The sequence below is a fragment of the Sminthopsis crassicaudata genome, chromosome 1 (assembly GCF_048593235.1).
Source record: "Sminthopsis crassicaudata isolate SCR6 chromosome 1, ASM4859323v1, whole genome shotgun sequence".
NCBI lineage: Eukaryota > Metazoa > Chordata > Mammalia > Dasyuromorphia > Dasyuridae > Sminthopsis > Sminthopsis crassicaudata.
In genome coordinates this window covers 140,693,460-140,720,277 of record NC_133617.1, presented here as the reverse complement: position 1 = coordinate 140,720,277, position 26,818 = coordinate 140,693,460, and the positions used below count along the sequence as shown (strand labels likewise).

Below are 26,818 nucleotides of genomic sequence, written 5' to 3'. Positions count from 1 at the left end.
AATATTTTTTATCTAAACACTCATTTGGCATTTAGCATGTGCTATTTTGTGGGATTGGGATATATGTGTGTGTGTGTGTGTATGTGTGTGATATGAGACAGAGACAAGAGAGGCAAAGAGACAGAGAGCATAGAGAGAGACACAGAGAGAGAGACAGACAGACAGACAGACAGACATAGAGAAGGAGGGAGGGAGACAGGGAAGAAGAGAGGGGAGGGAGAGGATTCAGTATGTTCTGTCTGTTCTGTCTTCCCAACTTTACAGTCAGTCTTTCGAATGAAGATTGTGTCTTAAAGATCTTATTATTCCTAGTGTTTGGTACAATGCACATTGAAAGTACAGCATTTGTCTCAATTATGGAATCTCAAAATTGGAAAGTATCTTAGATTTAACGATTACATGAAGCTTGATACTCTAATATTCACAGATCAAAAATATTGCCTTGACATTACCAAATCGGCAAAATGAGATAAGTTTCTATTTCAAAAAATATAATTGATTTAACTATTGGAGTATCGTGTGTGTGTGTGTGTGTGTGTGTGTGTGTATGTATACATATACACATGCATACATATACACATATAATTTATATATGTATATATCATATTATCCTTTGTACAAACTATATTTATCTATCTATATATACTTTCTATATATATCCTATGCACACAAACACACACACTCACGCATGTGCACATGCACACAAACACACATTACCTTTGTATACATTATAGCCAAAAATGTAAACTTACGGTTTTAAGATACTGGAAATCATTGCTGTAGACATTTATTTATGAACTTTAACATAATTCAGAAAGAGAAAATCAGTAAAATATCCAAAAAATAACTTCAAAACTCCAAATCACACATTTCATATTTTTTAGCATTATACTAGGTTAGATAACCCCAAAGGCACACTGCAATATTTTATGCACATAGGAAACCTGAAAGAAAATTTCTCTACATATATTTAGTTCTTCTCTTTTCTGTGGTCCTAATTCCATGCTATGGAATGATGTCAGTAATTACATTTTGTTTTGTTTTATTTTTAATGTACTAGAAATGGATCAGTAAAAGGACCAGTAGTGTTCAGTACCTACTGGGGGCTTGAGAGATTTGGTTTCTAAGCTGACATAAAACATGAGCCCTCCCCAAATTTTCAAACCATTCATTTCCAATATAAAGATAAGTTTTCTATTGAGTTTTTAAATCTCTAGTCTGAATTAAAGAACACCACTACAATGGCACAGAAACAGGCAGCCAAGAGAGCCCGTTGATTTGTTTCAGAGTGGCCCAGAGCAGTACCAGTAGGCCTTGGAATGACATTGAAGCAAAAAAAAAAAAAAAAAAAGGCATTTAATCAAAATAATAACTTAAATCATGCCTCCCCAGTTTTATGGGTAGATTAGTGAAGTCCAATCTTCCCTCCCAAGTTCCCAAGAAGAGTAGGTTCTTATCATAATCCTTCACTGTGTATAAATCATGCATTCAGACTCTCTCCTAGATACACAAGCTAACAAGCCTCAAAATAACAGCAACTGTGTTGAGATGGCATTTTGAGTCTTTTTATTCATTCCCCAACCAATTCATAACCCTGCCATTTAAAGTTCCAGTATTTCTTTAATCCCTAAAAAGTAAATTGGGAGGTAGTCCACGTCCTTCATGCTTAAGGTACAGGCAGGTTGGTAATGTTCTGAACTCTACTGGAGCCCTCCTCAGATTAATAATTTTGCCAGCTATAGTTGATCACTTATTGTGCCGTATGAATTGCCATATTATCAGCAATTGAAGTAGAGGATTTGTAAAGGCAGATTATACTTGCTCTAAGAGAAAACTGGAATGTACATATGTTTCCAAGTACAAGTTTGTTGCTTGACCTTAAAATCTAGACAAATTTTGATCCTGTTTCTTTCTCAGCCTCTTATTTACATTAAGTGTAACCCACACCTTGAACAGTAAAATTTTAATCTTAATGTCAAAAGTGTCAAATTTCTTCCACTGGTGATATGAAGCCAACTTCTGGTTAATTCATGGTCTGCTGTTTAAAGTGATTTACTTTAAAGAAAGAAAGTAGAAAATGATGGATTTCTTTTTTCTTCAAAGATCCTCTTCCCTTATAGTCTCAAACACGCAGTCTTCTTCAGTTGACTTAACTGAAATCTTGCTTTTTCTTGTTGGAAAATCAAAATAGTTTATCTGCAAAAAAAGACTTGAATACGTTATTTGTGTCAGAAAAAGAACTTACTAAAAAGGCAATAACTGTGGCAAATCTTCTGGATTTCAAAACAACACAAGAGACAAAGAAAAATTACTTTTATGGAAACAAGGATCCTTACACCTTACTCATACTTTGAATAGCGTCATATTATCAGATGAGGGAATGTAAAAGGGCTATGAAAAAGGAGGCATTGCCAGCCCTCCTTCTTGTCTTATGGTATTCTATTCCCGTTAGAAACTAATAGGCTCCCTTCTTTATCTTTGCATGACTCTTTTGTAGACACCCCTGCACAAACACACACAACCACACACATACCACTTAGCCTACTATATGAGTTTTAACAACCTGTCTACAAAGATTACTGATCATCAATTATACACCATACACTTATCTTGGTTTACACAAATCTGATCCCATGATTTGTCCCTCTTTTTAAATTATTTGAATTCTTAATGAATTATTGTAGTTATATTTATCTCAAAACACATGGAGTTCCAAATCACTATTGATCAGAGAAATGCAAATTAAGACAACTCTGAGGTATCACTACATACCTGTCAGATTGGCTAAGATGACAGGAGCAAATAATGATGAATGTTGGAGGGGTTGTGGGAAAACTGGGACACTGATACATTGTTGGTGGAGTTGTGAAAGAATCCAGCCATTCTGGAGAGCAATCTGGAATTATGCTCAAAAATTTATCAAAATGTGCATACCCTTTGACCCAGCCATACTACTACTGGGCTTATATCCCAAGGAAATACTAAAGAAGGGAAAGGGACCTGTATGTGCCAAAATATTTGTGGCAGCCCTTTTCATAGTGGCTAGAAACTGGAATATGAATGGATGTCCATCAATTGGAGAATGGTTGGGTAAATTATGGTATATGAATGTTATGGAATATTATTGTTCTGTAAGAAATGACCAACAGGATGAATACAGAGAGGCTTGGAGAGACTTACATCAACTGATGTTGAGTGAAATGAGCAGAACCAGAAGATCATTATACACTTCAACAATGATACTGTATGAGGATGTATTCTGATGGAAGTGGATATCTTCAACATAGAGAAGAGCTAATCCAATTCCAATTGATCAATGATGGACAGAATCAGCTACATCCAGAAAAGGAACACTGGGAAATGAGTGTAAACTGTGAGCATTGTTTTTTTTTTGTTTTGTTTTGTTTTGTTTTTCTTCCCAGATTATTTTTACCTTGTGAATACAATCCTTCCTTTGCAACAACAACAACAAAATTCGGTTCTGCACATATATATTGTACCTAGGATATACTATAAGATATTTAATATGTATGGGAATGCCTGCCATCTAGGGGAGGGGGTGGAGGGAAGGAGGGGAAAAATTCGGAACAGAAAGGAGTACAAGGGATAATGTTGTTAAAAAAAAAAAAATTACCTATGCATATGTACTGCCAAAGAAAATGTTATAATTATAAAAATTAATAAAAAATAAAATTAAAAAAAAAACACATGGAGGCAGATGTGTTGCATTAGGTCTGTTATCCCTCAAGAAATTGTCACCATCATTTATAATTTGGACAGATATCTCTTGTCCTTTTCTTTTTTTTTTTAATGTATAGGAAATAATTTTTATTATTAATAGTTTATATCCAAAGCTTGACATCCTTCCCAACAAATGCTATTCCCACAAAGAACATGTGTTGTAAAAAAACAAATAAACCCATTTATCCAAGTTAACAGAAAATAGAAATCAAAGAAATTATAGAAAACAATAATATCAGACAATACACAGAATGAATAAATTGCTTTCCTATGGTGAATTAGATAGCTCAATTTAACCAAGAAAGTCCCATAAATCACCCAAGAGAAAATTCTCTGAAGTCTCTACTGTAATAAGCTAGGAATAGGGACAGAATGTCAGCTCCTTTATATGTTGACTTCTTCCCAGAGTTTTTCCCTTGCCTTCAGTGATCTCAAGAGAATCTGGAACCAGATTTGTCTTTTTTCCTTGAAGTTTGAAACCAGAAAATCAAATCTTCTAAGCTCTTGCCAACTCCACCCCTAATGTGAGTGTAGAGCACTGATGAAACTAATCAATCTCTATCACGGAAGAGTCTTATGCAAATGGACTTTGAGTCTTGAGTTACTCTAGAGTTTTTTGCCATCACAAAAAAAGAGTCACTATATAGCTCCATTTCTTTTTAAAAGTCATTTTGGTATGTAGACCTATTACTTACTGATAATGCTGGATCAAATGGTATGAATGGTTTTATAACCCTTTGGGTATCATTCCAAAATGCTCTCCCAAATGATTGGATAAGTTCACAACTCCACCAACAATGCATTAGTGTATCAATTTTCCCACATTCCCTCCAATATTTGTCATTTTCCTTTTCTTAACAATAGTAATTCCTCTTGTCCTTTTCTAATCCATGCATTTTATTTTGATGTTGCCTAAATATGTGTTTATGGGTTAGGGAAGATGATGGGATCTTGGAAGGTAGGGAGGAGGGCCAAGTCCACACTAAAGTTATTATAAAAACACATATCAGAGGAAAACAATAAGAGATGAAAATTTTAAAACCCAGACAAAATGGATGCCTCCAAATCAATGCAGTCAAATTGATTGTATCAACAAAACCCAACTAATAGGAACTCTTTCTGGGGCAGAAGCAAAAGATTGATCTAAATGGAAAAACAGTATAATCACTTTAAGTGTTCCTTTTGTAAAAATTACAAAGCAAAACACATTTTATAGTAAAGGGCTTAAAGTATAAAGGCTCATCATTCTGTAACTATTCATTCTATTTATTCTAGTAAGAACCTATATCTAGACAATACCGTAGTAATTAATTTTCCTGGAATATTAGTTTCCCCCATTTAATAAGAGTAGAGTTTAGGAGAACTTAGTAGGGCAGCCTTGGAGAGGGATAGTATGGGCTTATAGGTTAATTATGAAAATAGCAATACAAACCTACCATGCTCAAAAATGTATTTCCCAAATCTAAGCAGGAAAATTGTGGTGAATTGGATAGAATATTTCTGGGCTTGAAAGCACCATGGGATGAAGTATACTAGCTCTTTGGTCAGAAGATCCGAGTTTAAATTTATCTCCTATGTTTAATTACCTAAGTGACCTTAGGCAAAATCATTTGTTCAAGGATTTTTCTGGACCTCAGTTTCTTCGTTTCTAAAATGAAGGAATTGAACTAAATGACCTGAGGTCCCTTCAAGTTTTAAATCCATGATATAACAGTGTAACTCAGGAAGACCTTAATTCATTTCTTAACTCTTAACAATTGTTAGTTGAACAAATCACTTAATCTCTCACTGCTTCAGACAATTCCCAAGGATTCATTTATTATTGAAGATTGGCTGAGATCTGTGTGAGTGGAAGAAACTCCTAAACTGGATTGTTGTTATTCAATCATTTCAGTCATATAGGACTATTCCTGACCCCATTTGTGGTTTTCTTGGCAGAGTTACAGGGGTGATTTGTCATTTCCTTTTGCAAGTCATTTTACAGATGAGGAAACTAGACAAACAGGGTTAAGTGACTTGCCCAGCTAGTAAGGGTCTAAGTCCAGATTTGAACTCAGGAAGATGAGTCTTTTTGATGCTAAGCCCAGTGCTCTATTCATTGTGCCATTTAGTGGATCCCATGCTGGGAGTTCCCTACAATAGTAGTATTCACAGGGTAATAATATTATATTGTACAATGCAATTCCTTCATTCAATCAGTCCATTCAACAAACATTTACAAAGTGCGTATTATATGCTTAGAAGCCATGTAGGTGCTGAACAGAATCCACAAAAGGAGATTTCAGAGACAGAATGAGAGGCTAAGTGATTGAAACATCAAATGCCTAAAGGTTTTTTGAATAGAATGACTGACTATTGGCTGTCCTCTTCATTTTTTGTCTATAATGTGTGCAGTAATAAAATTTTTTAGCTCCAACCAATAGAAAGCTTGTTTTGTGAAAGAGATTTCATGGTTTATTTTTGGAGGTGGAATGCTATTAAAAAGGGCAGATTAATACAAATCCTAATAGTTATTGGTTACATAATTTCACTCACAGACCTGGCTTTGTTGATGGCAGGATTTCTTACTTTTGCCTTGTTCCAGGGGGACTTCAATCTGCTAAATAGATTAGTAAAATATTCATCAGTATCTCTCAGAGCAAAAGAGCACACAAGTAATACATTTGATTAATGGACACATTTCCCCTTCTACAGTAATTGGTTTAATAGTTGTCATAGCCCACAAGTAGCTATGGAACCTGAATATGACATATACCTCTAATTTGAAATTTTCTAAAAAGAGTTTGAGCAAGATCCAAGTCCATGTTAGGTTGATTTCCTAAATTCTGCATCCTTGAGATGAAGGAAAGAAGGGAGAAAGGAAGGAAGGAAGGAAGGAAGGAAGGAAGGAAGGAAGGAAGGAAGGAAGGAAGGAAGGAAGGAAGGAAGGAAGGAAGGAAGGAAGGAAGGAAGGAAGGAAGGAAGGAAGGAAGGAAGTAAGGGAGGGAGGGAGGGAAAGGAGAAAAGGAGGAAGGGAAAAAGGGAGGAAGAGAGAAGGAGGGAAGGAAGGGAGAGAGGAAAGGAAGAAGGGAAAAAGGGAGGAAGGAAGGAAGGAAGGAAAGGAACAACAGCTACTACATGTTAAGTGTCTAAGGCTGCATTTGAACTCAGGTCCTTCTGACTCCAGGGCCAATTGCCATCCACAGTGCCATCGAGAGGTCCCAAATCACTTACTTTTAAAAGTAATTAGTGTGGATCAATATGCATATTTGAATTCAAGTTTATACTCTAGCTGTTTTCCCTTGGGAAATCAATCAACAATCATTTACTAAATACCTATGTGCCAGGTTGGACAAAAATACAAATACAGTCCCCTCCCTCATTGATTAAATAGATACATATATCAGCTGAGACCTGGTTCCAGAGAGCCAATAATTAAATTTCTAATAATAGTATTTACACCCCAGAAACTGACAAAGACTATAAAGTCAGGCCTTGATTTATTGTTTTTGTTGATTGCTGATTGTTTAGACTTTACAAAGTGATATAGAAAATGTTAATAAGGTAGATTAAACTTCAAAGTATATCATATATATTTTCCCCCCAGAGAGCTGACTGAACCCTTACCATTATATCTACATATAAGAAAACTATAGAGTAGAAAATGTAACCTTAACAGGGAAAGCTCATAGTTGATATTTGAAAGGAAGGAAAAAAAAATCAATCAATAAAAAATGTCCTAAGAATGTAGTTTAAAAGGAAAATGCTACAAGCTTTGTTTACATCTAATCCTTGGCTGAGCCTTAGAACAGGTGGAATATTTACTTTTCCTTTTTCTAATTACAATTCCATTACTCTTGAAATGGATATTCATGATCCCATTTGAGGTGTTTTTCCAGAGATACTGGAATGATTTGCCATTTCCTTCTCCAGCTCATTTTACATATGAGGAAACTCAGGCAAACTGGGATAAGTGATTTACCTAGGATCACACAGCTAAGTAAATGTCTGAGAGACTAGATTTGAACTCAGAAAAATAAGTTTTCCTGATTCCCAGGACATTGCTTTATCCACTGCACCACCTAGCTTTTTTTTTTTTTTTTTTTTTTTTAATAAATTGAGATTTATCTTTTGAGTACATTACCTAAAGGTAACAACTAAACTATACTATATTCCCTTTTTTCTTTTATTTTCCACTGACTCAATTAGTGAGGCTTTATCTGAATTTAAAGGAGATTTATTTTATTTATGGGGTACATATCTATATGGTATACTTAGGTTCTTGCTTTAAAAAATGTTCCTGAATTCAGCAAGATCTTAAAATTATAGCCTTCATGGCAAAATAGAGAAAACTAAGTTCCGTTAAATTGATTTCAGAACTTCTGGCCAAGATGGAACTGGATGGGAGGCAAATCACCTACTTTCTACATATGTATTTCAGCAAAACCCTGAAATTCACAACAGAGAGAATACTGATCAAGAAATCCAATGATAGATTATAGTATTTTACTTCTTTCACCCTCATACCTCTACAAAACATCAGCCAGAAGCTCCTAGGCAATAGGAAAAAGAATCAGGGCACATTAGAAGTAACTTAAAGAACTGAAAACATTTTTAAAAGTAAGGAATATGAAATCGAGAATCAATTTCATATACAATCTTTTTGTTTTCCAAATTTAAGAAAATATTAAATTGAGTCTCAATTTCATATACAATCTTCTTTTTGTATTCCAAATTTAAGGAAATACTGGGGGCATTAAAGTTCAGAATAAAAAATAAATTAAAATTTTTTTTAAAAAATATATTCATCAAAATTGTAATGAAAACCTACTACCTACAAGGTAGATACAATGAAGGAAATAAAAATTTATAACTAAGTGGAGAGTATAAGTTTTTTTATTAATAATTATAATAACAACTCCTATTTACATACTACTTTAAGGTTTGTAAAGTGCTTTACAGTTGTCATTTCATTTGTTACAAAGTACAATGTACTATACTATATGAGGATCAATTCTGATGGAAGTGGCTATCTCCAACAATAAGAGGATCCAAATCAGTTCCAATTGATCAGTAATGAACAGAACCAGCTACCCCCAGTGAAAAAACACTGGAAAATGATTGTGGACCACAACATAGCATTTACATTCTGTTATTGTTTGCTTGCATTTTTGTTTTTCTTCCCAGGTTATTTTTATCTTTTTTCTAAATCTGATTTTTCTTGTGTAGCAAGACAACTAAATAAATAAATATGCATATATTGTATTTAACATATACTTTAACATATTTAACATGTATGGGACTACCTGCCATCTAGGGGAGGGGATGGAGGGAAGGAGGGGAAAAGTTGGAACAGAAGTTTTTGCAAAGGTCAGTGTTGAAAAATTACCTATGCATATGTTTTATCAACAAAAAGCTATAATAAAAAATAAAATTAAAAATAACAAAAAAATAAAATGAGTAAAAAATAAAAAACACTATATGCTACACAATTTTCCTCTTTATCTCTTAAAAAACAAAACAAAACAAAAACAAAATACAATGTGAAAATTCTGACCACATGGTCTATGGTTTCCCATCTTCATGCTTTTGCACATGCTATTCCCTCAAACCAGAATATCCTCCCCCAGGAAATCTTTCTTACTCCTTTCTCCTCTTAATTCACATATTAATTTGTACTCTTATTATAATTTAACATTTACCTTATAAAATTATCATTTATATATGTGACTAGTCCCTCTAATAAACTAAATTCTATGAGCCCAGTGGCCATGATTTGCACATGGCATCTGTTGAATGATTATGTATAAATGTTATAAAAGTTCAAAGAATGATAGAATACAATTAAATATAAATTTTTTAAAAGGCCACAATTACTGGGATATGAACTCAATATTTAGAAGAAAAAAAAAAACTTCTAAGAAAACTGAAAGATGTCTTGTAGAAATTAGGTACAGACCAACATCTCATGATATATACCAGATTAAACTTCAAATAGATATATAGTTTAGTTATAAAAGGTGGCAAAATAAGCAAATTAGAAAAGCAAAGAAGAAATTTCCTTTCCAAACTATGAAAAAAAGAGGAGCCCATGACAAAATGATGAACAGAGAAGGAACAGAAGATTAAATGGCCAATTTTCTTTACATAAGATTAAATTTAAAAGTTAGTAAGCAAAGATAATGTAGTTAGAATTAATTGGGATAAGAGGTATCTGGAAAAACATTGTTGCAGGAAGTTTTTCTTGTAAAAGTTTTATATCCAAGATATCCCATCTACCATGTAAAAGCTGAACAAATTAAGATATGTGGTTGTAATATATTGTGGCATAAGAAGACACTGGGAAGACTATTATAAACTTATGCAAAGTAACAGAACTAGGATAATATTACAAAAAAAAAAAAAACCCAACAACTTGGAAAGACTTCAAAAATCTGATCAATGCGACAATAAATCATGATTCCTGATGATGAAGGATGCTGCCTACTTCCCAACAGAGAGTTTATACTTAAAACTCAGAATGAGCTATTTATTTTTGGAAGTGGTTTGTTTTTCTGGACACTGAAAGTTTGTCATGAGGATTTTTTTTTCTTTATTGTTCAACTGGAGAGGGGAGGGAGAAGAGGGAGAAAGAGATAATAAGTGTTTGCAAAATAAATAAATGACTTTATTAAAAAGTGATTGTTTTGCATAAATCATTGCTCTAGATGCTAATCATTTCCTCTCTGATTTTTCCACTATGTCCCATGGAAGCTCATTATTGAGAAAACCTCATCAGCAGGATTCCATTAGTCCTATTACTCCACATCATCACCACCATGCAAGTCCCTTTGATTGGAGGATGGAGATATGAACTCCAAAAGCATCACTTAAGGGGGGGAGCTCAGTTCAGAATGTCTCATTTCTCACTGGTTTGTCTATTTTAGGACTTTTCTGATTTCTACCATGTCTTCTCCTCTCCCTGCTTTTCAGCATCTTTTTGTGTGTTGTTTTTCAGTTGTATTAAGTCATATCTGACTTTTCATGACTCCATTTGGGGTTTTCTTGGCAAAGATGCTAGTGATCTGCCATTTCCTTCTCCAATTCATTTGACAGATGAGGAAATTGAAGCATACAAGGTTAAGTGACTTGCCCAGAGTCACAGAACTAGTAAGTGTCTGAGACCAATTTGATCAGATCTTACTGACTTCAAGCCTGGCATTCTATCCATTGCACCACTAAACCATATTACTTTTTCCTCTTTTGGTGGTAAGCTCCTTAAGGACAGGTACTGTTTTTCTTTTTTCTCATTTGCATCCTCAGCACTTAGCACAGTGAGCAGCACATACTAGGGGTTTTAATTAAAGCTTACTAACTGACTCTGCTTGGTAGGGATCATTTCCTGGAGGGAGGATTATGAGAAGACCAATATCTTTGCCTAATGATTTGATTCAAATTAAATTCCAATTTTTGTTCTTTTTCCCCCCCTTAGATACAAGTAAGTATTATGGCCATATAGCCACAGGCAACAATATCAATCCACAGATTAACTTTAAATTCTACCAAACTCTGTGATCCCTCCAATTTTGGTCTGTGATAAAGTCCTAGGGTTCCATTAGAGTAATTAAAAGATTTTATTTGGAAGAAAGAATGGAGGGGAAGGGTGTTCAGAAATATCAATAATGACAGAAGAATGTCCAATGGATCATCTGCTTTGTCCCTGTCAGGCTTCTCATGCTATCCAAGTACTTATTGATAGGGTATCACTATTCCTATGCAGAAAGACTCTACAAATCAAAAACCTTGAAAAAACACTTTTTAAGAGATTGTAACTTTGTCTTATCTTTCATAGGTTAGAGAAACTAAATGAAGGACTTTAAAAAATGGAGACTTCCATAGATTAAATGTTCGTAACTAGGATTAAAACAAAGCAATTACTGATAAATGTGTGTGCATATATAAGAAATGCCATACAGGGGCAGCTAGGTGGCGCAGTGGATAGAGCACCAACCTTGAATTCAGGAGGACCCAAGTTCAAATCTGATCTCAGACACTTAATACTGCCTAGCTGTGTGACCCCAGCCTCAGAAAAAAAGAAAAAAAAAAAAAAAAGCCATACACACCCCATGCACACACACATATATGTGTATTGTAGAAGTTGAAGCCTTGCAAAATACATACATTTTTCATTTTAGCCTCATGTTTAGCTTATGAGTAGCTAGCTCTGAATATTATCATTCCAATAGAAAATAACCTCAAAGTAGTTAAGTTTCTTAACAATGGTTAAGTGAGATTTGAATCCTATTTTACTATGAGTACAGTATTCACTATGTCAAGATACCTGAACACACACACACACACACACACACACACACACACACACACACACACACAGCCCTTTCCTAGGACTAGAGAGCTAAAGTCTGAAGAAACTTAGAAATCAACTAATTCAGCTGCTTCATTTTACATATGAGGAAACTGAGATTAAGTACCTTGCCCAGTTCCTCTGATTTCCAAATATGATGCTCTAGCACTGAGCCACCCATAATGCCTTTCTATACTCCACACAATCCAAATTAGACAGTAATTTAATTAAACTCAATAAATGTTAATTAAGCTCTTACTGTATGCATTGTTCCTATGCTCCAATATAGAAACTGGAGACTTTTCAATTAATCATAAAACTGTATAAATGCTTTCATTTTACACGTGAATTTAAGGAATGCAGTAACCTCATTGGCTCTCATAGCCAGAGTTCTAAAAGAAATAAATTAAATTCATCATTAACTGTAAGGGCCCTTTAAATGGGCGGACACAGTGCATCGGGAGATTGAGGCCCAGAAGTAATTTCTGTGGATATTAGGACTGCCCTTGGGCGGGATCCTGGCCATATTGAGATAGTTTTGTAATGGGTGACTCTCTCGCTGATTGGCTGTGTGTGAGACCTCACAGGTCCTTTATAAGCCCACTGCAGGCAGCAACCGCCCTCTTTAACCTCCTGCTGTTCACCCTGGCTTCCCAGCCTGGGTGGCCAAGCCAAGATGGGTAGCCAAAAGAGGTAAGGGTTTTGGTAGTGAACACATGGGTCTTCTGACCAGGTGTTCACTCAGGAACCAACAAGTCAGGGCATCAGTCAGGGCATTATGTGAGTAGGTATAATAAAGGCTTTTAAGATTACACGTGGCTGTTCTTGAGCGCGCTACCGGTTATTAAGCTATAGATTCAAGAGATTGTGGCCAGAGATCTTAGAAGGCCTCAGAGGAGGCGAGCCGGGTAGAGCTCACACTGCAAAGGACAGTGGTCAAAGGTACTCTGGTGGGTCTAGGACAGACTAGTAATTGTAACTGCCGAGAGAGCACGTTACAATTAACATCTCCATTCTAGAAATTTAGTATAGAAGTATTTCTGGCACCAAGCAGGGACTTAGAGTCATTCAGAGAGGAAAGTACTTTTCCTTTTAATGGGCCCACTTCAGTTAATGGCTTGAAAAAATTTTTTTTGGAACCTAAGGGCTCCCATCCTTTTGGAGAGGTTGGTTTTCATTACTCTTTTAAAATAAGCTTTCTTGATCCTTTTGTTAGTTTAATTGACTTCTTTCTACCAGTTATCTTGCTATTTCTGACCTAACATACTTGTAACTTCCCATCTTTTATGATCTCAACCCAAAAACTTCAAATGTTTTCCTCAAGGAAGAGAAATACTAGAAGAAAGAAAATAAGCAACAATAAAAGAGTAATTCCTTCAGAAACACAGTGGACTATCTCAATTAAAAAAAAAAAGTCAATGCTAAGTTAAAGATGTGCATCCTTTTATTGTTCATTAAATTAAATCTGGAGAAAAAGCTTATAGTTAATGTAGCATATTTATAGTAAATGTAGCATAACTGCAGATTAAAGATCTGCAAAAATAATTTAATCATAACTGCTAACCAGACATCAGTCATCTTAATCTGCCTTAATTAAGAAATTTTAAAAATCAAACTATATTTTTATAAGGACGTCATGATTCCAAAATAATTGTAATAAGAAATTTTTTTAAATTGATCTACTCTTATCTGAGTATCATCTCTTTCAGTAAGAATTAATGTAATTTTTAGAAGAGGTATGTGCCAGGAAGTTGAAGTTTAATTTTATATTAATAGAATAATCTTTAAGATATAGGTTTCATCCAGTCAATAGTTTTTTGATTTCGTACAGCAGTTACAAGAAGTGGCTATGAATACTCATGGGATGGGGTCTTCCTCAAGTTAGGACCCCAAGTCACTTCCATTTCAAAAATCTTTGGCCCTTCCTATAGCATTTTTCAGGGTACTTAAAAAATTAAATAGGAGTTATGATTTGCTTAGAGTTATGTAGTTAACAAATATCAACGCCTGGAGATGATCCCAGCTCCTCCTGGCTCCACGATCCACCCTTTATCCACTGTGCCAACCAGCTGCTCCTCTAGGGTACTTATGGCTTACTGTTTGTCTAGGTTTCTTGAACTGTAAAATGGGAGTAACAGCACTTATTTCCCAAGGTTTTTGTAAGGATTAAATGAAATAATATTTGTAAAGCACCTTGCACAGTATCTGACCTATAGTAGGAGTTATGGAAAGGCTATTTATGTATCTATCTTCATTATAATTTATCATCTATCATCTATCTTTAATTGAGATTTTTAAAGAAATCTATATTGGGCAAATCACTTATCCTGTTTGTCTCAGTTTCCTTTTATGTAAAATGAGCTGGAGAAGGAAACAGCAAACCAGTTTAGTATCTTTGTCAAGAAAACCCCAAATGGGGTCACAAAGTCAGACACAATTAAACAATAATGCTGGAGTGCTAAAGTACTATCAGCCAAGTAAGTATGACTACTTTTCTCTCAAGAAAATGTATAGTTTGAACTTTAAAAGTAGTTTTTTTGGACTTTTGATCATTCTGTCAGACTGTACCCAACAAGCTCCAAGGAGAAAGGAAAAAGATCTCATCTATGTGTGGCCTGTGTACTCTAGGTTTTTCTCATTTTTCTGGACTCAATCCTTGAACTCTAGTTTGACCTGGCAGTACTAGTTACAAATAAAAATAAAAATATCCAGAGGAAAAATACTTACCATTTCTGGATTTTCTGCAGCTAGCTTTATCAGTTTCTCCGATATCATCTTTTTCAAGCAGCTACTCAGCAAAAAAGCCTACAAAAGCCCATAAATAAATCTCTCTCAATAAAATACTAAACCATCAATTCTCTCCCTTTCTCTGAACCACAATACAGATGTTGGTCTCAATTTTAGTGTTATTTTTCCCAGAAGAGATTTTTCTTTCTTAAAATTTCCAGAAAGTTTTGATTTAACATCAAACATGCCAACATTTGCTTAACTACAAACACATACATGCAGTCAAAAAATCCAACAGCAGACCAAAAAGGCAGCCAAACTTATATTGTTGAGACCTTCTTTTAAAATCTTCCTATTTCCCTGCTCTCTGATTAAGAATGTTTCTTATTTTTTAAGCTATAGCAGTGTAAATGAGTGTGCTGTGAAAACTGGCAACCATTAAAAAAATGCCATATTTTGTCCAGTTTACTGTTGTAATTGAATCAAACTTCTCTTGAAGTTAATTTAACCCCTATTTAACAATATATATAATGCTTATTGTATTGCATGATAATTAGGTATTATTGACAAGTTGTTATGCTTCATATTAATATATTGGTATTAAATTTATTCCACTGGAATTTATTTTTCAGTTTTTGTTTTCTTCTTTTCTTAGTTCTTCGATAGCTATCCATAGTGTCAGTGTCCCTAATTTTTCCTCATACTATCTACTATTCAATCACTACCACTATCAAACAAAACCTTATGTAAATCATTTTACTTTTGAGCCCCAATTTCCTCATATATATATATATATATATATATATATATATATATATATATATATATATATATATATATATATATATCATATAATATAATATGAAAGGCTTAGATTAAATGGCTTTTTAATTCCCTTCTAGGGCTTATATTTTATAACTAACCCAGAAATACTATTCTCTTACAAGTCACATAAATATATAGATTCCATTTCCTTCTATAAATCCTCTATAGAAATCCATTCCCTGTCTTGGGGTCTTTCCTCAACTGTGAATTTACATGGATACCAATAGAGCACATAGGCTATCCATCCATTTTTTCTGACTACATGAGGAGTCTACTTTTTCTTGCTATAGGTAAGCACTAGTCCTGTGTCTTATTCCAAAACACTGGGGTATCTTCATTCTGCCTATTCACTCCCATCACCCTAGTTTTCTGCATTATTACTCTAACACTCCTGTCCATACATTGTATACAAGTATACTCTGCTGTTTGTCTATAACTCTTGGCCTAAATTATTATGAACTATTTCTAGTGACAGAGAAAAAGAGAAAATAGGAAAGGAATTGTGGAGAAACAAGAAAATTATTTTTGGATCCTCCAAATCTTTCAGTTTCAAGAAACAGAGAAGATCAGAAAGTGGTTCAGTTCAAATATTCTACTATCCCTTCTAACACAATCCTACCTGCCTTGCCTGTCCAAGGGCTACCCTTTAGACCCTAAAATAACTTTGTCATTAGGGATAGGTTTCACAGACAAGGAAAAGGCCTTTATTACCCACAAAGCATTTTCTCCCACCTGCTCACTATTGTCCAATATGCATTTACTAAAAGATACTTTAAAAAGTCATTTGCAGTTTTAGAAATAAATCCTCTCTAAAATCTCTGTAGGTATTGAGGCTAAAGCACCTAAACATCAATCCTTTTTCACGTTTCAAATATCACCCTTTATTTTCACGAGAATATAATACGTGAAAAGATCTTCTATTCTTCACCTCCCTCAATGTTTAACACTTTCTATTTAATGTAATATTTCAATCTGCACCCTGGAGACACAAGATTCTATCATAACATTAATCTTAACTACATGCAATTCCTAACTCCATAGGATAAGTCATTACAAATGCCTACAGGGAAAAAATATTAAAATAAGATTTTTTTTTCCAGTGACTAACAAAAGATTTAAATCTCAATTCTTCATTTGTAGTGACAGTACACGCCCATGTTTCTGCTCCTCCCCAAGGTAGACAAGTTTAATGGGAGGAGTATTTAAACTAGGAATCAGAATGCCTGAATTGGATCTTCAGCTCAGTTACTAATTAGTTCTGTGATCCTGAGCAATCTCTTCTTACTAGGTCTTCCCTGAGAGTGGTTCATCTTTTAAGTAAACCCCACTTACTTGTTGCTTTGGTTATTGTTGGTCTTTTAATACTTTCCATTTTTGCCTAGCCTTTATTTTATATATTTTTTGAAGGATTTCTGCATTCTTAAGGTTTCTCATCTGTAAAATGGGCAGTTCTATATGAACTCAAAGATCCAGTCAAGTCAATAAATATTTATTAAGTATCTTCTGTTTTTTGAGGTATAGTGCTAAACACTGGGAAAACAAAGAAAAGAAATAATGGTACCTGCCCTCAAATAGCTCAGAGAATTGTGGGGAGTTCTTTCTAGCTCCCTAAAGCTATAAATTTTGGAGTGTATGTAGATAATCCCAGCACTTCAAAGGAAGTTTAAAATCCTTTGAAGAAAAATGTTTGAGGTGCAGCTAGATGGTGCATTGGATAGAGCATCAGTCACTGGTCCTGGATTCAGGAGTACCTGAGTTCAAATGTGACCTCAGACACTTCCTTAGCTGTGTGATCCTGGATAAGTCACTTAACCTTAATTGCCTCACCAACAAAAAAGAAAAGAAAAATGTTTGCTACAATCTTTGTTGGCCTAAATTCATTTGCCATTGGATTAAAAGACCAATAAAACGTAACAATTGCTGTAGCATTCTAAGTGGAAGTTTCACTACAAAGTTTCTTTTTATCCCTTTCCAAGGCACTTCAGATTTGAACATGGTAGATGCTCATGCATTTTCCCTGTGAGTATTTCATCTTTTAGGTAAATCCCATTCACTTTTTTTGTTTGTTGTTTGTTTAAAAAAACAAACAGAACTTTCCATTTTTGTCTAAGGTTTCATGCTTTTTGAAGGATTTCTGCATATATCTTCTCTCTCCCATGACCACTGCTAGCAGTGGAAAGAGAGCTTAGGGTCCCATGGGAAGTAAAGACATTCCTGTTGGATGAGGTATGAAAATCAGGGGCACAAGCCAAGTGGAAATCAATCCAAATATTTGCTTAATCTTCTTTTCAAGCACTTTAGAAAACATATAGGTTTGGTGTTAGTTAGCTCCATCAGATTCACCTCTTTTGGAAAAAAATTTATTGAAGGTTTGGTTTAAAAGAAATATTTCAGTTTGGCTTGCTTGTAAAATCATGGAATTAAATGAGACTTCGAAGGTCATCTGGCCTGAGTGCCATCTGAAGCATTAACACCGTCCTACAACATTCCACACAAATGCTCATCCAGTCTCTGTTGGAAGAACTCCAGTGATAGGGAATTAACTAATTCCAAGAAAGTCCATTCCACAGATGTTTGTTGGATGAGCAGATGAATTTTTGGATAGCATTAATTATTAGGAAAATTTCCCCTCTATCCACCTCTCTGCTACTTTTGCTCCATTTGCTCCTAGCTTTATCCTCTAGAGCCAAGAGCAACAAATACAATCCTTCTTCCACATGACAACCTTTCAAAAATTTAAAAACTCCCTTGAAGTTTTGCAAATGAGTGCAGTATATTCAGGATTTTGTTCACATTTCGATTCTTAATCTCTCTTGAAAGAATCACCTTCTCCTCAAAAAAATCTCAACTGAAGAAAAGGTGAAAATCTAAAATCAGTTATAAATAGTGGGATATGATCTAGAGTTTCCTTTCCCCCTTCCCTAAGTTATTTTTCTCCCTCTGAAAAGTGACAGTTTTTCCTGAGTGGCCTAATGGACTTAAGCTCAAGCTATGTCTCCTTTGAGGGTGCATCCCGGTGGTCTTTGGATCATATTAACATAACTTCTTGGTTACCTAAAGTCATCAGAAGGAGTCAGGGCCCTTCTTACTCGGCAGATGTCCAAGCATCTTGAGAGTCACCACACTGTGGTCTGATGTTCATGTGGATTTCCAAATAGAGGCTAGGGGCCATGTGTACCCAAGCTGACTGCTTCATTGTCTTGTTGAATATCTTTTCTTTGTCATGACCAGATAACCATCTCTTTAACTGTTGAATAATTTACAAGTGTCTCATTTCCTTTCAACATCAAATCAACAATAATGAGAGGTACCTGACCTAAACCAACCATTACAAGTAATCTATGAACACACCTACACTCATCAAGCTTTGCTCAAAACACAATATGTACCCCCAATCAAATCTTTTACAAGATCCTGATTCATTCAATTTGAATTTAACCCCTGATATAACATGTTTAAGATTCCAGTGGCTTGTACAAAAACATTAAATTTTAAATGAAGTCATTCATTTCTAGGGATTTAAAAAGTTCTGACATCAGAACCACAATCCTGCTTCCAGCTCAAACAGAAAGACACAGGTCAATCTTCATCTTCTCATTGGTTCCTTGCACAAATTCTGAAAGCTATGCTTGATTTGGCTCCTAACTCTGACACTGCAATGCTTGACCTCTTTGTGCCTTGATTTCTTTGCTTGCAATGAGAGGATAAGTTTTAGAAGCATAGATTTAGATCTGGAAGGGATCTCAGAAATCATATAACAACCCTCTTGTTTTATAAGTGGGGAATCTGAGGTTAAAAAAAATGAATTGATTAGCCCAAAGGTCAAACAGATATTAATAAGCAGAACCAAAATTTGAACCCGTTTCCTGACTCCAAATCCAGCACCCATTCCATCATGTCAACCAGAAATTTCTTCTACTAAAATGATCTTATGTAATCTATCTCCCTAAGAATTCTATTGTAAAACTTTAAGGCACTAAATTTAAACTATTAATTGTTACTCTCTAGTTCACTCTGGTGAAGCAAGGAACATTTCAGCCAGTGACTTTGACCACATTCTTCTATTGCATCCTCACCTGTTTGGTGTAAATGGTGAACCACTGCCAACTGTTGTTGCTTTCATTGTACTGAAACTTGAGCTCCAGGTTCTGGTTGAGAGTTTGCTGGGGACCATCTTCTTCCTCAAACAAAGTTCCCTAAGGAAGAGAAAAGATGACATTGTTGTTCAGCATCTTGCTTGGGGAACTGCTCTTTCAGATATTAGTCATGTAATCAAATGAGGTTTCCTCTTGAAGAGAGCAGACAATGTTGGTAACTGGAAGAAATTTCTTAGATAATCCAAGATAGAGGATTCACCAGCCCTCAGAGTAATAGGGGAGTCTGTTGTTTGCTTTGAGGGAGAGTAGAGGGATGCTTGGGCAGCTACATGGGCAATGAAAAGAGCACTGGACTTGGAATCAGGACAGCTCATCTTTATGAGTTCAAATCTGGCCTCAGACACTAACCAGCTAGGTGTCCCCAAGCAAGTTTGCCTCAGTTTCCTTATCTGTGAAATGACCTGGAGAGGAAATGGCAACCCACTCTGGTATCAATGGTAAGAAAATTCAAAATGGGGTCATGAAGAGTTAGCTAAGACCCAACAACAATAACACAAGGATTCTGCCAGAACTCTAGTAGCTAGGGCTACTTGGAGCAGATTTTCGTCCCATAGCTAGGAAATTTTTCATTACTCAACAAGCTGGCCCCTCTTATTTTTCTTCCTATACTTTACTCCTCCTTTGCTCTTTGATCCAAAGGCTTCCTTCACTTTCCTCAAACAAGATACTTCATCTCCTACTTCTGCTTATTGTCGCTGGCTGTCCTCCATGCCTAGAATTCTCTACCTCCTCCTAGCTTCCCTGACTTGCTTCAAGTTCCAGCTGAAATCCTACCTTCTATGAGAAGCCTTTTCCAGTTCTGCTTGATGCTCATGACTTCATTCTATTATCTCCAACTTACCCTGTATATATGTGTTTGTACATATCTGTTTCCATATTGTCTCTCTATTAGATTGTGACCTGCTTTAATATCCCCAGGGCTTATCCCAGCACCTGGCACATGGTAGGCACTTAATAAATGCTTACTGACTGACTTAAACAAATGACTGGCAAAGGGATAATAATAATGATAACAACAGCTAATATTTTTAACTTTAAAATTTAATATTCTTTTTCTAAATTTTGAGTTTTTAAATTCCCTTTCTTCCTCATATTCCTCACACTGAGAAGGCAAACAATATGATACTATTATACATGTTAAGTCATGCAAAACATATTTCCATATTAGCTATATTGCAAAAAAAAAAAGGAAAAAAATAAAATGGAAAAAAAAAGTATGCTTCAATCTGTACTCAGAGTTCATCATCTCTCTTTCTGGAAGTGCATAGCATTTTTCATTATGGATTCTTTGGAATGATCTTGGATCATTGTACTGATCACAGTAATTGTTAACATTTATAGAGCACTTACTATGTGCCAGGCACTGTGCTTTATGATTATTATCTCATTTGATTCTCATAATAACTTCTCGCTTTATATCCTCCACTTTTATCACCTCCACTTTATAGTGAGAAAACTGAGGTTAAATGACTTGCTTAGGATCACAGAAGTAATAAGCACCTGAGGCTGCATTTGAACTTAGCTCTTGCTGACTCCAGAACAAGGGCTCTATTCACTGAGCCACCCAAGTATCAGCTCAAATGAGAAAATCCCAACTGTGCTTATTACTTAGCTATACTTCAGTTTACTCAAGTACAAAATAATAGGATTAGGTTACATGATTTCTAAAGTCCATTTCAGTTTTTAATTCTCGGGAGGCAGTGGGACATAGTAGAAAGAACACTGAATTTTGAGTTAGAACACATGGACTCAAATCCTGGCTTTGACATTTTATTACCTCTGTGACTTTGGATAAAGCCTTGTAGATCCCAGTTTACACATCTGTAAAATAGGGAGATTGGTCTAGATGACCTCTAAGATCCCTTATGGCCTTCAATCAATGGTTCTGTGATATATCCTTTAAATGCCATATTTCCTATTCTGATCTCTCAGTATTGGGAAGTAGGGGCAGGGCAATGAATTTTAAAATCACAAGTAGGAAACTTCCATTTAGCTTGATTTGTTTGTTTGCTTTTTGAGGCAATCAGGGTTAAGGGATTTGCCTAGGGTCGTACAACTAGTAAGTGTCTAAGGCCAAAATTGAACTCAGGCCTTCCTGACTCCAAGGCCTGTGCTCCATCCACTGCACCAAGGTGTCTGGAAGATACTTACAAGGAAGGTAACCTGCCAGGATTTTATCCGGCTCATTTTGAAGTTAACTTCTTGCGTCTGATTATCCGGCAATTTTATATAGCAGCTGATCTCATTGTTGCCTACTGACACGGTAACCACACAGCCAGGTTCCAGGTAATCACAGGTACAAGTATCCAGCTGCATGTATCCATAGTGCTGCACTTGCTGGGCCAGCTCCAAAAACTGCATCAAATGAGAGTAACAGTAATTACAAATGCCATTTAATTAGTGCTTTGTTTTAAAAAAAAATTGCCAAACACTTATACATAGTGCCTCATTTGTGTCTTACCACAATCCTGCAAAGTGGGCACCACAGATATTATTCCCATTTTATAGATGAGGAAACTGAGGATCAGAAATTAGAAGGATTTGTGAGTTTCAGAGGTAGGATTCAAAGTCAGGTCTATAAGTCTGGCACTCTGTCCAGCAGGGAAGGGGGAAAAATAAATAATAAATAAAATAATAATTTCCATTTGAAATAAGGAGCAAGTGACATTAATGGATGTATTTGAATAATAAGAAGTAATACTACCACTAGGCAAATTTGTAGTAAAAATGTTTTATTCTTCTGAACAACATAGATTTTTTAAAAAACATGTTCATAACTGACACCTTCCTCTTATTTGTCCTATCTGAGAGGACAAATAAAAATGAGCAAATAAAAGTGAGCTGGGCTGAACTGATGAGTTCTCAGATGCCCATTTGCCAACTTTTTACAAAAGCACTGTTGTTTTCCTGCTCTGACAGCTCCAGGTCTTGTGTGACATGCAGTGTGACATATATACTGATCCCTTGAAACAAGGATAAATTGGGAAGAGATGAAAAAAAATTATAATCCCACCCTTTGAGATAACTGAGGGAGAAATTTTACACTGGGAAAAATGTTTAACTTCTTCAGACTAATTGGATATTTTATTTATTTTCCCGTACATGTATGTCAGGCGTATGGCAAAACTAGCACATGCTGTCCTGAATGATCCATATTGTTAAATTTTCGGTGTGAACATTTACACTTCAGAAATTAGCTTTAAAGCAGGGCTTGATGCTTTGTTTTGTTGATCATCCAAACTTAAGAAAGTGATGGAGAAAGTGTTAATGCAGATTAACTTAAAAGGTGTCTTGTGTACCTTCTACATACACACATAGAGACAGAGAGAGAAAAACCAGTGTTTAAACATTCAACCAGAACATCCATGCTACAAGGCTGCTTTAGATGATGGGGGTTGAGAAGCAGATTTTGGAAATGAAATTTCAGCAGGAATAAGTGGGGTAGGAGGGAGAAAGAAAGGGAGGAGGAGAGAGAGAAGGTAAGAAGAGAGCAAGGAAAGGGAGAGAAAGGAGAGATCCAGAGAGATCCCAACAGACTACGTGTGGAAAGCACACCAGATCATCCTATTTGAAAAGCTCAGCTTTTGAAGGCTTTTTTAAGTTGTAAGGATCACATCTTATTTGATCTTATTACATAACAGTGTCTTGTATACATTAGATATTTAATAAATGTCTATTGAAGTCTGGCATTCTTTTCTTTGTAGGTACAAATAACATGACACTTAAATTATTTAATTCAAATTAAAGATGAACAGATTCCACATCCCCAGACTGCACAAGCATAGATGCATGTGTGAACATGAGGATATGTGCGTGCATGCCCACCCCCCCATACTTTTATTTAAAAACAGAAAAATTCACTTTTTCTATAATGAAATGCCCTGGCAAATAATTTGCTCAGAATACAGCTTTCCAAAGTTTACAGTTTTCAGGTAATCTCTGACAAGATATTTCTCTTCTTCATTGGCCAAAAGTGCTCTCTCCCCCTTTTTTCCTGGAATTTAATTTTTAAAAAATCAATTCTCCTTCTCACCTTTGTATTGGTAACCCCCTCTGTCTCTCAAAAAAAAAAAAAAAAAAATCAAATGTACCTCCCTTTGTGTATGTGAAAGAAAGAGAGAAATAAGCCTTTCTTGTAAGTCTTATGATATCTACAGACAATGAGGTATACTGAAAAAACAACAGACTTTAAAATGCTGATTTACATATACCTTCCCAGGGGCAGCTAGGTGGATAGAGTGGATAGAGCACTAGCCTTGAATTCAGGAGGACCGAGTTCAAATCTGGTCTCAGACACTTAACACTTCCTAGCTGTGTGACCCTGGGCAAGTCACTTAACCCCAGCCTCAGGGAAAAAAAAAAAAAAAAAAGATAAGTACATATATCTTCCCAATAAGACCATTTGTCCTCATATAAATTTTGTTTTACAAAGGCTTTTCTTCCTTGAGATTCACCCTCTCTCCCACCTTCATTCACCTGCCTCAGCTTCTGTGTGGCATGAAAACTGAAATTAGGGAAGATCAGTCCTTAGTGATTTGGGATTTCTTGAATTGACTCAATATTCAAGATTTGTCCCCTTGTCAGGTTTATGAGAATGGACACATATGCTCTCCTTTAAGGATTATAACTGCTATTTGGCATAGTTCAAAGTCCTAAGGGATGCAGCTCAAGGCTGCTGAAAATGATCCATACCCTAAAAGATATTCAGAACTAACCAGATCCAGAATGATTTTAGAAAGAGAATAATTAGTAAGAAACATGACTATGAGGAATTCAGGAATTCACATTTAAACTCATTCAGAGTGGAATAAGCAGAATCAGGACAATATAAATAATGATAACAATGGCATAGTGGATAGAAAGATGAGCTTGAAATCAAGCAAATTCATCTTTGTGAGTTCAAATTTAGTCTTAAATACTTACTGTATGACCCTGGGCAAGTCACGTAAATCTACTGTCCTCATCAGTTTCCTCATGGGAGGAAAATGAGCTGGAGAAGGAAATGGTGAACCACTCTAGCATCTTTGCCAAGAAAATCTTAAATGGGGTCATAAATAGTCAGACATGATGGAAATTATTGAATACCACAACAATGTACATGGGAAGAGCAAATGAAATGGAACATTGTATAATTATAATGAACAAGCTTAATCCCTCCAAAAAGATAAGAAAACTTAGCTTCCCTTTTTTGTTGAAGCAATCAGAAAACTGGATGGGAATATTGTCAGACATAGACAATGTGTTGGATGGTTTTGTAGAACTAATTTTTTAAATTATCTTTTTAAAAATATTTCTTTATTTCTAATTTATGGAATAAGATAATCAGTTCTATAAAATAGTATAATAAAAAAGTAACATTGGCACATAAAACTAAAAATCTATTGTGTATAACTTGCTATTTGTCTTAAATATATAATAAAGTTATCATTTTTATTTTTATTATATATTACATGTGTTATCATATTTTTCTTTTTATAAAATTATCTTTTACAGGAAAAGATTTGCTGAGTAGGAGAAAGAGGAAGGATATATTTGGAAGTGAATCTGCAACTTACATTTTTGGATATGGTCACTGTGTGGATTTATTTGGCTTGGCGTGGCTTATTTGTTGTAAGGGTTTGGGGTTGTTTTGTTTTTTTTTCTTCTCTGTTTTTGGTTGAGAGGAGTGGAAAAGATAAAGAAGGGTAGCAATAGTAATACAAAAAGAAAAAAGTGAACATTAAAAAAATTTTAAATAGCATCTGAAGGAAGCATAGACAAGAAAAGGAACATTGAATTAAAAAAAAAAATTAAGCCACATGAAATGGAATTTCACTGTTCCAAAAACAATTTTCTTTTTCTGTTCTGGTACATATGTAAATACGTGTATACCTATCAATATATAATGATATGCTATATAAGTAGATATTTATATAAATGTATTAGATACTAATTAATATTAAATATATTAAAAGATATCAATGAAACTTCTAAAAATAAAGTTTTAAAAAAGGAAGGGAGGAGGAAGACTACTCACAAGGCAGTCACGAAATTGTACTTCAATAGATCCTTATAAAGCATTTTAAAATATGTTCGTTGAATTTACAGAATCTTAAGAGAATCCTGCATTTTACTTTTCCTTGGGACTCTTCAAACTTAGAAGGGAGCAAACCACTAAGAGAACCTGTGAAGTTTCCAGTTAACTCTGTGGTTGCTAAAGGAAAGAGACTCCCTCAACACAGGCTTTCTCTGAATCTGACCTACTTTGGAGGACTTTGCTTTGGAGGCTTCCCAGAGAAATGTCTGTCTCTGTACAGTGTTAAGTAAGCCTTGGCTGGAAAGTACATTACCATTTCATGAGCACATTTTCTCTATTGGGATTTCTTAAAGCACACTTGGATACAAAAATCATAACCCATAAAACAGGTCAATCAAGGAATAATTACTTGAATTTTAAAAGAATTCTTCTGTATACACTAGGATTCACATAGCATTCCTATAAATAATAAAGCTCCATCTTTTATTTAAAAGGTGGTCAGATGTACACACAAGCTTCCCAGATGATGTCAGCATGGCATAATGGATAGGTTACCAAACATGGAATTAGAAATCTTGAGTTCAAATTCTGTTTAAGACACTATGTGATCCAAGGTAAATAACTGTCCTATGCCTCAGTTTCCTCAGAATAAATTGAAGGGATTGCTTTTGTTCACTTTTATGGTTCTGTATTACTCTAAAATTTCATATCTATTGTGAAAAATAGGTTCCATCCATATTTCTTGATGTTTTAAACAGTGGAAAATTACAGTCTAATAGAAATTAAAAGTCAGTGAAAGAGAGGTTATTTGCCATCTGTTTAAAAAAAAAATCCCTTTTAATACTGCATACATTAAAATCCAGAAACAGCCTCGGTTCTGGTAAACTGCCTAAAGCTTATTCAAATAGATTGTTGTTATCGGATTTTTTAAAAAGTTGATATGGAGTTTACCTTTATCTGGTTTCCTGCTTTCTTCAAGGCCTCTAATTCCTGCCTTTGCTCCGGTGTTGGTTTGGCCCAGTTTTTTTC

At 35.1% G+C, this 26,818-nt stretch overlaps 1 protein-coding gene across 3 annotated transcripts in view; it reads right to left on the bottom strand.

Annotated features, from left to right (window-relative positions):
- Positions 1–771: 771 nt before the first annotated feature.
- Positions 772–26,818, bottom strand: part of SNX31 (sorting nexin 31) — a 76,169-nt gene continuing 50,122 nt past the window's right edge. For 2 of the 3 annotated variants that reach the window (XM_074268090.1, XM_074268107.1), the window contains 6 exons: positions 26,741–26,818; positions 21,925–22,128; positions 19,693–19,812; positions 14,792–14,869; positions 6,281–6,340; positions 772–2,196 (listed from right to left, as the gene is read on the bottom strand). The exon at positions 26,741–26,818 is cut by the window's right edge and continues 15 nt beyond it. In XM_074268090.1, the coding sequence (XP_074124191.1) occupies positions 2,098–2,196; positions 6,281–6,340; positions 14,792–14,869; positions 19,693–19,812; positions 21,925–22,128; positions 26,741–26,818 (639 nt within the window). In that variant the 3' untranslated portion in view covers positions 772–2,097. The remainder of the gene's footprint in view (positions 2,197–6,280; positions 6,341–14,791; positions 14,870–19,692; positions 19,813–21,924; positions 22,129–26,740) is intronic. The other variant, XM_074268097.1, reaches the window with a different exon arrangement.